At 38.3% G+C, this 12238-nt stretch overlaps 1 protein-coding gene across 1 annotated transcript in view; it reads left to right on the forward strand.

Moving 5' to 3' along the window:
• Positions 1–8104: 8104 nt before the first annotated feature.
• TM2D1 (TM2 domain containing 1) overlaps positions 8105–12238 on the forward strand; it is a 46749-nt gene continuing 42615 nt past the window's right edge. The window contains exons 1-2 of the mRNA XM_028106809.2: positions 8105–8287; positions 10338–10411. Of these exons, the coding sequence (XP_027962610.1) occupies positions 8130–8287; positions 10338–10411 (232 nt within the window). The 5' untranslated portion in view covers positions 8105–8129. The remainder of the gene's footprint in view (positions 8288–10337; positions 10412–12238) is intronic.

A 12238-nucleotide genomic window follows, 5' to 3' on the forward strand; every position in this document is an offset into this window, starting at 1 on the left:
AGTGATTTGCCCAAAGTTTGGGACCACATGGGATCTTCTGACCCTTAAGTCCTGTTTGACTTAACTATACATTTGTAACATTTTTGTTCTTGATATCATAACTTGACATTGAGAAAGATCTGTGTAAAACTCACAATTCCACTCTCTTTAATTATCCCACTCTCTTTAATGTAACTAACTTAAGAATTTTGATGATAGGCCTTTTACTTTGTATAATAAGGTCCATGCATTAACCATAAAGAAAATCAATCTTCAGGTCTGTATTCATTGAACAGATGCAGTATTTGTTAGGCACGGCGATTGACTCTGTAAAATGTTAAAAAAGGGGATTCCTGTCCTCAAGGAAGATGAGGCATATACACAAAACAACTGCAACATAACATTTGTTGTAAGATAAAGCACTTGGCACTTCACAGTGTTGTTAGTTTGCTTGTTTTAAAGGAAATATTACTTTCTAGGCCTGGTAAAAAGATACACAATTGCGGCCTGCTTCTTAGGGACTAACAAACTATTAAGGGAAATAAATTTATACAATAACTTAGATTACCAAATAGAATGAACCCAGAACTTGCAGAAAATAGACTACACTTGTTGAAAGCATCTGTTAGGACTTAAACAGGTTTTTAACAGGTATTTGGGATTAAGGTAAAATGGAGCAGTCACTGGTATGGCATACAGGTGGAGATCAATTCTCTTGAAGCATCACCTGGCAAGCATTGGGTCTCTTCTTCGTCTAACATTTGATGGTGGTTATGAACATATTCCCCCTTACCCATAAAATAATGTGACTTTGAATTGATCATGAAACAAAGTTCAAGCTTCTTTTCTTAATATGCAAGGTCCTCTAAATTCTCTTCCCTCTTGCTCTCTTCAACCTAATCTCCCAAACAAGCCTAGTGCAGGTCCTTGGAGTCACCATACCAGGGCTTTTCTGTGGGTTATTTCTTCCCTTTCCCAAGGCTGGAATGTCCTGCAAGCCCCACCTTTCCCCTAGGGCTAGACTCAAATCTAGCTTCTAAAGAGAAGCTGCCTCCCTGACTACCCCAGCAAACATCCTTCACCACCATATTTAATCTAATTTTCTCCACATTTTTGTGTTAATTTAATGTGAGCTTTCCTTTGGCTTTTACCTGGAATTTAAAAACATTTATTTAATGTATTCAATACATTTTTTAAGGAGCTTACTCTATGATAAACATTTTCCGGCACTGATTTGGTTTTTGTTTATTTTAACCTCTGAGAACCCTCAAGAGTGTCTTATTCACAGAATGATGAAGATGAACCAAATTTTTAAGAACACCTCTGTGAAATCAGAAGATCTGAGCTTGAAACCTGACTCCACTATTTCTGAAAATATGTGATTTTGGCAAGTTACTTAACCCTTCTAATTCTCATTAGTGAAATTGAGGTAACAGTGCTTACTTCATATGGTAGTTTCAAAGGTTAAATGAGGAAATGCATGTATTGCATATACCTGGCACATAGAAAGTGCTCAATAAATGAAGCAGCCCATAGATGGGAATGACACTGACAGATACTGGTGACAACCAGGGGATCACCAAGAGTAGTAAATAAAGTGAGACCAGAGCAGATGGAGGAGGACCGGAAAATATTCTGGGGAACGTTAGGTTATGAAACTTTATCCTTCATCTTTAAGAAATTAAAGAACCACTGAAAAACTTCTGAATAGAATGTGTCTATTAAAACATTTAATGACTGATGTTTATTCTTTTTTCTTTTAAGATTTTATTTATTTATTTGACAGAGAGACAGTGAGAGGGAACACAAGCAGGGGGAGTGGGAGAGGGAGAAGCAGGCTTCCCGCCGAGCAGGGAGCCCGATGTGGGGCTCAATCCCAGGACCCTGGGATCATGACCCAAGCCGAAGGCAGACATTTAACGACTGAGCCACCCAGGTGCCCCTGATGTTTATTCTTTTAAAAACTATATATTTTTTTAGAACTTTTAGGGTCATAGCAAAACTGAAAGGAAGGTACAGAGATTTCCCTTATACCTCTTACTCCCACACATGCACAGCCTCCTTCCATATCAACGTCCCCCACCAGAATAGTATGTCTGTTACAACTGACGAACCTACATTGACAAATCATAATCACCCAAAGTCCACTGCTTACATTAAGGCTCGCTCTTGGTGTTGAACCTTCTATGGGCTTAAACAAATGTATAGTGACATGTATCCACCATTACAGTATCACACAGAATATTTTCACTGCCTCAAAAATCCTCTTGTACTCTGCCTACTCTATCCCCCACCCTAACCCTAATTCCTGGCAGCCACTGATCTTTTTATTCTCTCTGTAGTTTTGCCTTTTCTAAAATGTCAGATAGTTGGAATCGTATAGTGTATAGCATTTTCACATTGGCTTCTTTTACTTAGAGATATGCATTTAAGGGGCACCTGGGTGGCATAGTTGGTTGGGCACCCAGATGGCACAGTCGGTTGGGTGCTGGACTCTCGGTTTCAGCTGGGGTTATGGTCTCAGGGTCCTGGGATCAAGCCCTGTGTCGGGCTCCGCTAGGTGTGGGGTCTGCTTGGGATTCTTCCCCTCTCCCTGAGCCCCTCCCTGCTGTGTTCGCACTCTCTGTCTCTGAAAATAAATAAATAAATATTTAAAAAAAAACTATTTTAGAAATATGCATTTAAGATTCCTCTACATTTTCTCCAATGGTGGAGTCAGGTTTATAGCTCTTTTTTTTTTAAGCACTGAATAATATGCCATTGTCTGGATGTACCACAGTTTATATATTCACCTACTGAAAGACATCTTAATTGCTTCCAAGTTTTGGCAATGATGAATAAAGCAGCTATAAACATCTATGTGCAGGTTTTTGCATGGACATAAGTTTTCAACTCCTTTGGCTAAATGCTTTGTAAGTGAATGAAGATTTAAAATAGAGTAAGGAGGCCTGAAGAGGAAGGGCTCATTCCCTATCAACTTGAGGTCAATTGCAGACCCTCAAAAGAAGACTACTTTACTACCCCAGCAAGAGGGAGGAAGATTTTCTCCTTGCCCAGCAATAGCCCAGCCAATGAGAAACTGCCACAAGTCAGCTGATGAGAAACCATCACCACCCTGAACTCTCACTTGCCTCAAATGGATCTTTGTTCAAAGCAGCCCCTCCCAGCTTCCTCCTTTTTCTCTATAAAGTAACATTCATCTCTTTTGTTCTCCTGATTTGTCAATGGTTGTCATAGCTTGCATGTCTCAAATTGCAATTCCTCTGCTATTTCTGAAAAAACCCATTTTGCTAGTAAAATAACTGACCGTTTTATTTTCAAGGTCAACAATGCCAAGGAGCTTAAGTGGGATTTTGAGTAAGATTTTGAATATGATATAACAGGTTTTTCTTTTTTTGATGAAAGATTCATCAGAAGCAGTATAAAAAAAATGGACTGGCAAACTTAGAGGGCCTAGAATCAAAAAGGAGGAAGAAGCCACTATAGCAACATAAATGGGAAATGATAAATACCTGAAATAGGATAAGAATATAGGATTGAAAAATGAACACAAAAATATCAGTTGTTTACTGATTAGATAAAGGGATTACTGAAGAATAAGGAGAAAACTAAAGTGTAAAGATGATTCTAGGGGCGCCTGGGTGGCTCAGATGGTTAAGCGTCTGCCTTCGGCTCAGGTCATGATCCCAGGGTCCTGGGATCGAGTCCCGCATCGGGCTCCCTGCTCCTTGGGAGCCTGCTTCTCCCTCTGCCTCTGTCTCTCTCTCTCTCTGTCTCTCATGAATAAATAAATAAAATCTTAAAAAAAAAGATGATTCTAAATTTTGAACCTGATAGAAGGGATATTGGTGGTGACAATGAGAAAAGCCAACTTATTCTGTGTTGCTTTTTTGAGAAGCAGATTCTGGTAGAGTCAGTATTAGGTCCTACGCATAGAGTAGGCTTTATTGAGTGATGGCAAAGTTAATTAGATAGTAGGCTGTTAGACTAGTGTACCAAAGAGAGGACACAATCGGAAGTACTTGAGAGACAACAGCATGGATGTAGTAGGATTCCAGATATGCTAAATATCTACCAGGGACCCTTCCTGGCTCAGGGCATGCAACTCTTGATCTGGGGGCTGTGAGTTCAAGCCCCACATTGGGTATAGAGATTACTAAAAATAAATAAATAAAACTTAAAATAAAAATCTACTAGAACTTTGATATTATGAATTTATCACAAGAGGAAAAAATTGCCCATCACAGTCAAATGAAAAAGAAAATTTTTTGGAGGGTAACAATCTTTTACCTCCTAATGTTTCTGTCCTAACCATGGAAATGGGAGTCAGGTTGGTTTCTTTTCTTCTTCTTCTACCCCCCCGCCACAAGATTTTATTTATTTATTTTTTTAAGTAATCTCTGCACCCAATGTGAGGCTCAAACGCACAGCCCCAAGATCAAGCGTTGTATGCTCTACCCACTGAGCCAGCCAGGCACCTCCAGGTTGGTTTCCTCAGGAACTTTTGTGATAGGTGAAACTATCTGTTATTGTAATAAGGTCTATACTAAAATCTTAGGAATGGAAAGAGCCAATGTGCAGAGCCCTTAAATCCTAGAGGAACTTTTTTCAGTCTTCACTGATAATCTTTCCTAATGCTTCTATACAGCAATTTCCATATCGGACTGTGCTATTCATGTCTTTTGCTTCCTATAGAATTCTATATAATTTTTATGTGCCAAAGAAATTTGGCACTGAAAACATACCTAGGATTGAGATTTAAGAACTTACTAAAATGAGAAGATGTAGTAATCATGTGATCAGAGACTATGTGTGCAAAGAAATAAAGTAATGTATTTCACTGAACCATAAGAAAATAGATTAAGGGGTAGTAAGAAGAGAAAATGATTTTTTTTGGTGAGGGGTTATTTATTTGTATTTTTGGTGGAGAATGTGGGCAGTGACCTGAGAAAGTGAATTTTTAAGTGTACCATTGGTTCAAGAGTTAAAAATTTTCTATTGCTTCTTTACTTTTGTGGGAGACTCTTTTGTTCTTTTCAGTTTATACATTGTAGGAGAGAATGAAGATAATCATTAGAACCATAAAAATAGATTTTGTAATGGGATTAATCAGCAAAGCATAAGCATTTTCAGATAGTTAATTGTTCAAATCTACATGAAAAATGACACAAAGATCAGCAATATTCCTACAGTCATAAGCAAAATACCTAATTTTGTGGTACTTTCAATAAACTTGGACTAGAAAGTCTTCCTTTCACATTCTGATTATCTTTAGATTGTATTTTCAAAATCAAAGCAGGACATTTTGAAAGTGTATCAAAATGAGGGGTGCCTGGGTGGCTCAGTTGGTTGGGCGGCTGCCTTCGGCTCAGGTCATGATCCTGGAGTCCTGGGATCAAGTCCCGCATCGGGCTCTCTGCTCAGCGAGGAGCCTGCTTCTCCCTCTAACCCTCCCCCCCTCATGTACTCTCTCTCTCTCATTCTCGCTCTCTCAAATAAATAAATAAATCTTTAAAAAAAAACAAAGTGTATCAAAATGATAGTCAAAATGCAAAGTCACTGTCTTTTATTACTAGATAATAAGGTAGCAGATATCCTGAAACGTATCCTTGGATTTTAGCTAATCCTTGACCCCAACCCCTTTGCTAAATTTCATCTCAGGTTGAGGCTGAGAGATGGTAGTTGAGTTGTATGTTATATATAGTATCGGTATTATTTTAACTTAAAGTTAATAGTTTTCTAGGCTGTATGTTTTTAGATGGTCATGTATCCTATGAAGATACAACTCTGTTCCTCCAGTTTGGCCTGGATTTTTTTTTTAATTTTATTTATTTATTTGACAGAGAGAGACATAGTGAGAGCAGGAACACAAGCAGTGGGAGTGGGAGAGGGAGAGGCAGGCTTCCCGTGGAGCGGGCAGCCCAATGTGGGACTCGATCCCAGGACTCTTGGATCATGACCTGAGCCGAAGGCAGACGCTTAACAACTGAGCCACCCAGGTGCCCCTTGACCTGGATTTTTAATTATTCTTATGACTAGTGACAGAGTCACAACATTTTTAATTACTCTTATCTAGTGACAAAACATTGTGTATCAAGTACTGTTTTGGGGGGAATATCTAATCCAAACCTTTGTCCTACTACAGTAACTAGTACAGGCTTCTATTTTAACAATTGTCAAATAGTACTTTAACTGTTTAGCTTTTCCCCTAGTAAACATAACATGTTTAATTACTAGGTTCTTGTCTCCTCATTTTTTGAGTCTGTAGGGTCTTGCCTGATGTTGGGCATATAGTAAATGCTTGATAAATATTTCTATGGAGGGGAAGAGAGAGAAAAGAAAAAAGAAAAGAATAAAGGGAGGAAAGAGAAAAAAGAGAGAAGTCAACTTAAAACAGAAAGTTTAAAAATTGAACTAGTAAATTTCAAATTTCCTATCACTTAAATCTTTAATTAAGCATAATTTTTTTTTTTTTTTTTCTAGACGGGAGGGGGGTGGGGGGTGGGTTAGCCTGGTGATGGGTATTGAGGAGGGCACGTTCTGCATGGAGCACTGGGTGTTATGAACAAACAATGAATCATGGAACACTGCACCAAAAACTAATGATGTAATATATGGTGATTAACATAACAATAAAAAATTAAAAAAAAAAGAAAAAAAGAAAAAAAAAGCATAAATATTTTAATTTAAAAATACCATAATTGGGGCGCCTGCGACTCTTGATCTCCAGCTTGTACGTTCAAACCCCAACTTGGGTGTAGAGATTACTTTAAATAAAATCTTCAAAAAAATAAAAATAAAAATAAAAATAGCATAGTAATGCCGAAAAATTGGTTTAAGAAAAATTTTAACTGTAGTTACAATACTAAAATATTACTGCAAATAATTTCATGTTTATTCCAAAATGATACTTCGAATAATACATTATCCGATGCTTCCCAAAGTGTGGTTCTGGACCAGCAATCTCAGCATCTCTTGGAAACTCGTTACATATGCAAATTACCCTGCCCCACCCTAAATTTTCATAATCATAAACTGAGGGTGGGTCCCACTCTTGGTGTTATAACAAAGCTTCCAGGTAACTCTGATACGCCCTAAAATTTGAGAACCACTGCATGATGCAATTCGTCAAAATTAGTGCTACTGTGAATGAGAAGACACCAAATTCAAATATTTTTACGTTAAAAAAAAAAGAAAGAAAGAAAAGATGGCTTAAACTTTCACTAAAGAAAGTAAACGTATTGCCCAGGATAAAAGATATGCCCACTACAGAATTTTTTTTTTTTTAAGATTTTATTTATTTATTTGACAGACAGATACACAGCGAAAGGGGGAACGCAAGCAGGGAGAGTGGGAGAGGGAGAGGCGGGCCCCCCGCTGAGCAGGGAGCCCGATGCGGGGCTCGATCCCAGGACCCTGGGATGATGACCTGAGCCGAAGGCAGACCCCCAACGACTGAGCCACCCAGGCGCCCCCAGAATTTTTAGAATATACAGAAATTTAGAAAGAAGAGATGGAGGAAAAACCCTCCAACTTTTCACTTAGTGTAGTCGTAAATTCTTTAATATCCTTTTCTCACAGGCCCTCTCGCTCGCATAAATGTCCACTACTAAAAATAAGTGTAATGCCTATTTTTGTGATGGAGTCCTTAAGTTCTGTTTAAGAGCCTTCCATAAGTTCTTCTCTAAGCGAACAGATAGGTCATTATATCATAACAGTAAGAGCACAGATTCTGAAATTGGGCAAATATCAATTTGATCCGAATTCAGTAACTAAGGTCGACATGTTTTTTAGCGTCGTTGAGCCGGGCTCATTATCTGTAAACCCAAATCCTACCAGGCCTAACCGAGATAATGTTTGTAAAGCGCTTAACAAATCTCCGGGGTGCCGCTGGCACATTTGTAGGTGGAAAAGTCACAGCAGGGTTAGCTCGGGAAGCAGTGGATGCAGGGCCGCTGATTCTCAAAACTAGCCTTCTTGCGGATCTCAAATCACAGCTCTCCCAGGAAAATCCGCGGCCCTGTAGGGGAAAAAACCGGCCTCCAACCGAGGCGCGGTCCCTTTAAGAGCCTCGCTCCCTCCGCCCTTCTCCCGTCCCCGCCTAGGCAAAGGCGGAACCGGAAGTTGTGGGGGACGCGCCGGTCCCCAGCATGGCGGCCACTTGGCCGGCTGCTCCGGGGGCTGTGGCCCCCCAGCTCCTCGGTGTCCTGTGGTTCGTGTCAGTCACCACGGGACCTTGGGGAGCTGCTGCCATCGCCGCCACCGGTGGCGAGGAGACGCTTAAGTGCGAGGACCTCAAATTGGGACAATATCCTCTCTGAGGAGCCCCCCCTCCGCCTTGGGGGTGAGGTAGATTAGGGGTGGCGAGTGGGTCGCGGCCCTCAACAGGGGCCAGGGTTGTGTTTAAGGGATTGGTGACTTGTGGCTTTTAATGACCGACGGACTCTCGGATGTGAAAAAAGATGTGGGGGTGGGAAGGACAGCGTGATTTCCTTGGGATTTTACTGATTGTTAGCTCTTCCTCTTCTGATCCACCAATTTTTATTAATTAATTACTGGTGCGCTTATTTGTTCAACAAACACCTAGATCCTGAAGTATGCCAGGCCCTGTTCTAGGCACTAGTAATAAAAAGATTGTTAGCCCTTCCTCTTCTGATCCACCAGTTTTTATTATTAATTAATTAATTAGCGGTGAGCTTATTTGTTCAACAAACACCTAGATCCTGAAGTATGCCAAGCCCTGTTCTAGGCACTAGTAATAAAAAGATTGATAGGCTCCACCCTAGAAGTTAGCTGACTTGGGGGAGGAGACAAATAAGTAGTTAACGATATATTCCTTGTATATTGCCCAGTTATCATTAACTCTTTGCTTATTACCTTACATCATCGTCAAACTCCGTGAGATGCCAGACTGTCAGGGGCATACTCCTCCGTGTTCTAACTGTGGGCCAGTTATCTGAACTCTGTTTTCTCTTGAGTAAACATGTAGATAACAATGGTACCAACCTAAAGATTTGTTGTGAGAAAGTAGTGCAAGTGAATCACGTAAAACGATGCCTGGCACATAGTAAGGACTATCTGTGTTACTTATTTACAGATGAGGAAACAGGCTGAAGGGATTAAGTGGATCTGTTCATTTTAATAGCTCTGATGATCCATATGAAATGGGAGTTACAGTCAAAATAGCTACTTTTGTACAAAATTAGATCATTTTATAGAAGTTGTAGAGCAGAAAAATTAATAACAGAAGCCAGAGATATAAGAAAGACTTGAGACAAAATTTTAAAATTAAGAAAATTCTATCATATACTATTTTTATGTAGGTTGGAGAGAGGCAGCCATTATTAGATGCTTACACAATAGCTCTAATTTACTGAATACCGTTATGCTTGGAGTTTGAGAATCACAGACCTAGTAAGTTGAGTCTTCTTTGGCAAAAATGTCAGAGCGATTTGAAGAAATAATTGGATGGTATTAAGAGTTGTACGATTTGAACCTTAGATTGGGCTGAGCATTTGGTGATGAAAACTGGAAAATGTCTGTTACTCCTGGCATGAAGATGAAGTTTCCAGTAGTGCTTAAAAAACCTTAAACAGGTGTCAGGTTCTCTGTTTCCAGAGACATCTTATGAAAACCTTATTTATCCCATTTTAGTGACAATAAAATACTTAGGAAACAAAAGCCGCCTGCGCGTGTTTTGAAATTAGAGGACAGTTATTATACCTGTTTTCAAAACTTAAGATCCTGTTGGGGAGACCATGTAGACTCACCTAAAAGAACTATCTTCTCTGCAGTCTAATGGAAAGCGCTCTAGGCTTGGAATCAGGAAACCTGATTTTACTCTCTATCACTTATTACATGACTTTGGATAGGTCTTTCAAACTTTGAGCCTCAGTTTGTGCTTCTGTGATATGGGAATAATACTATCTACTTCACAGGGTTATTTGTGCTACATGAAGTTATGTATGTGACAATACTGTGGGGCCCCATAAATTAGTTCAGTCAAATCTCTGGAAACTGATTTTTTCCAACCTGAAGCTCTCTTACAATAATTTGGTAAAGATTTTAATTTCCAATTTTCCTTTATGCTTTATGCTGACTGATGTTCTTTAAGGATGGCATCCTTTGCTAGAGCTTTTAATAAGTATTAAGTTAATATACTTTTCCTGTAATAAATTAATGTTCAAGTAGTATTTAGTAATGCTAAAGGTATATTTGTGGTTGTGCTTGTTGCTTTGGACCAACAGCTTTTTTTTTGACGTGTGAATGTAAACATGAGTATATAATACAAGATATTAAAGATAAGATGATAATGTTTTGTGTTGGGATGTGGTTCATATTTCCTTAACTTTTCTCACATATATTTGTAAAGATCCAAAAATAAATGATGCTACACAAGAACCAGTTAACTGTACAAACTACACAGCTCATGGTAAGACTTCCAGAAACATGTTTTTAAAAACAATTTTTGAAACATAACTTCATAAGTCAGTGTATGATCACTAAAACTAATAAATGTGTGCTTTTTCTTGAGTTAAAACATTCAGTTTCTAGAACAACTTGGAGAACTGGCTAAGGGTTGTTAATATTTAATTTAAGAAGAATGTTATTAGTTTTGTGAACTGGAGAGTTTTATATACTCATTCATTTTTTTTAAAACCTTTGAAATCAGTTTATGTAGCTTATGCAGAGATGCTTCTTAGATTTTTAATTACTTGAAAAGAACTTAAAATGGGACTCTTAGCCCCGTTAAGTCCAATGAGAAGTTGTATCACCCATATTATACAGTTGTAAAATAAACTTAGGTACATCCTAAGTATGAAAACAGTACAGTTAGGATTTTAAATATGCATCAATATTTTTTTTAAGTATTATAGAGATGTTTTGATAATAGATACCACCCTCAGCCTAATGGTTTTGGGGAGCTTCTAAATTCTAAAATATGTAGAATGCCAGATAAAAACTAATGAATTGTTCTGAGTGGTCTTTTCTTCTATAGGGGTATGTGTTGGAAGGGAGGCAGACAGATGTATGTTGGAACTATTTAGCCTTCTTATTTGGCATCGTACATAATGATGACAGTTACATGGTATTATTTTGAGAAAAGAGCACCTATTGAGTATATACTGATTGTTTTATGTATTAGGCAGGAAATAAGATAGTAATTGACATTTTCTTTTTAAATAAAGTCTCTCAAACAGATTCATTATGTAAATGAGATTAAAAGAATTGTTTTTCCTTTTTTTTAAAGATTTTATTTATTTATTTGACAGAGAGAGAGAGAGCATAGGCAGGGGGAGTGGCAGGGAGAGGGAGAAGCAGGCTCCCTGCTGTGGAGGGGGAGCCCAATGAGGGACTCTATCCCAGGACCCTGGAATCATGACCTGAGCCGAAGGCAATCGCTTAACCAACTGAGCCACCCAGGCGCCCAGGAATTGTTTTTCTTATAGCAAAACACTTCCATGTTTTTCAATATATTCAAATAATTGACCTCTTGATTATGAATTCGTATATATTTTTATTTATTTATTTGTTTATTTATTTTAAAGATTTCATTTATTTGACAGAGAGACACAGCTAGAGAGGGAACACAAGCAGGGGGAGCGGGAGAGGGAGAAGCAGGCTTCTTGCCAAGCAGGGAGCCCGACCGATGTGGGGCTCTATCCCAGGACCCTGGGATCATGACCTGAGCCGAAGGCAGACGCTTAACGACTGAGCCACCCAGGCTCCCCAATATATATTTTAAAAAGCAGATCTTCTTTTATCTTTTTATATCTTTATATTTTGGCACACTACTAGCCCAATTATAGTCAACAAAGATACTTGAAAATAAGTTGTGTTAAACTTTTATAATTGGCATTTAGCTACTATTCTGAAGTAGTGAAGTTTTACCATATAAACAGTAATAGGTTTTACATATATGTATATATATGATTTGTATAGTAAATATTGCTTAATATGTATACATATATTTAATTTAGATGTGTTAAAGGAACTTTGTTTTTTTAGTTAATTTATAAGTATACTCTGATTTGTCTGTTTTACATTTCAGTCTTTTATATTGTGCTTTCGGAACACAGAATAGAGTTAACATATATAACGAAGACACAGCTTTCAGATACTCAACCATTTATATGAGAGATACTAGAAATCTGTGAGTACTGTTTGACTCAGGTATCTAACTAAATTAGGAAGCAGGCAGCCACCTATTTCAAAAAAGCGTTTTCTAGCCTATAGGGTTCTTTGCAGTTATGAGGAT

This window comes from Eumetopias jubatus, unplaced genomic scaffold (genome assembly GCF_037043125.1).
Source record: "Eumetopias jubatus isolate StellerSeaLion01/CBP00866 unplaced genomic scaffold, mEumJub1_p1.0 scaffold_4, whole genome shotgun sequence".
Taxonomy (NCBI): Eukaryota; Metazoa; Chordata; class Mammalia; order Carnivora; family Otariidae; genus Eumetopias; species Eumetopias jubatus.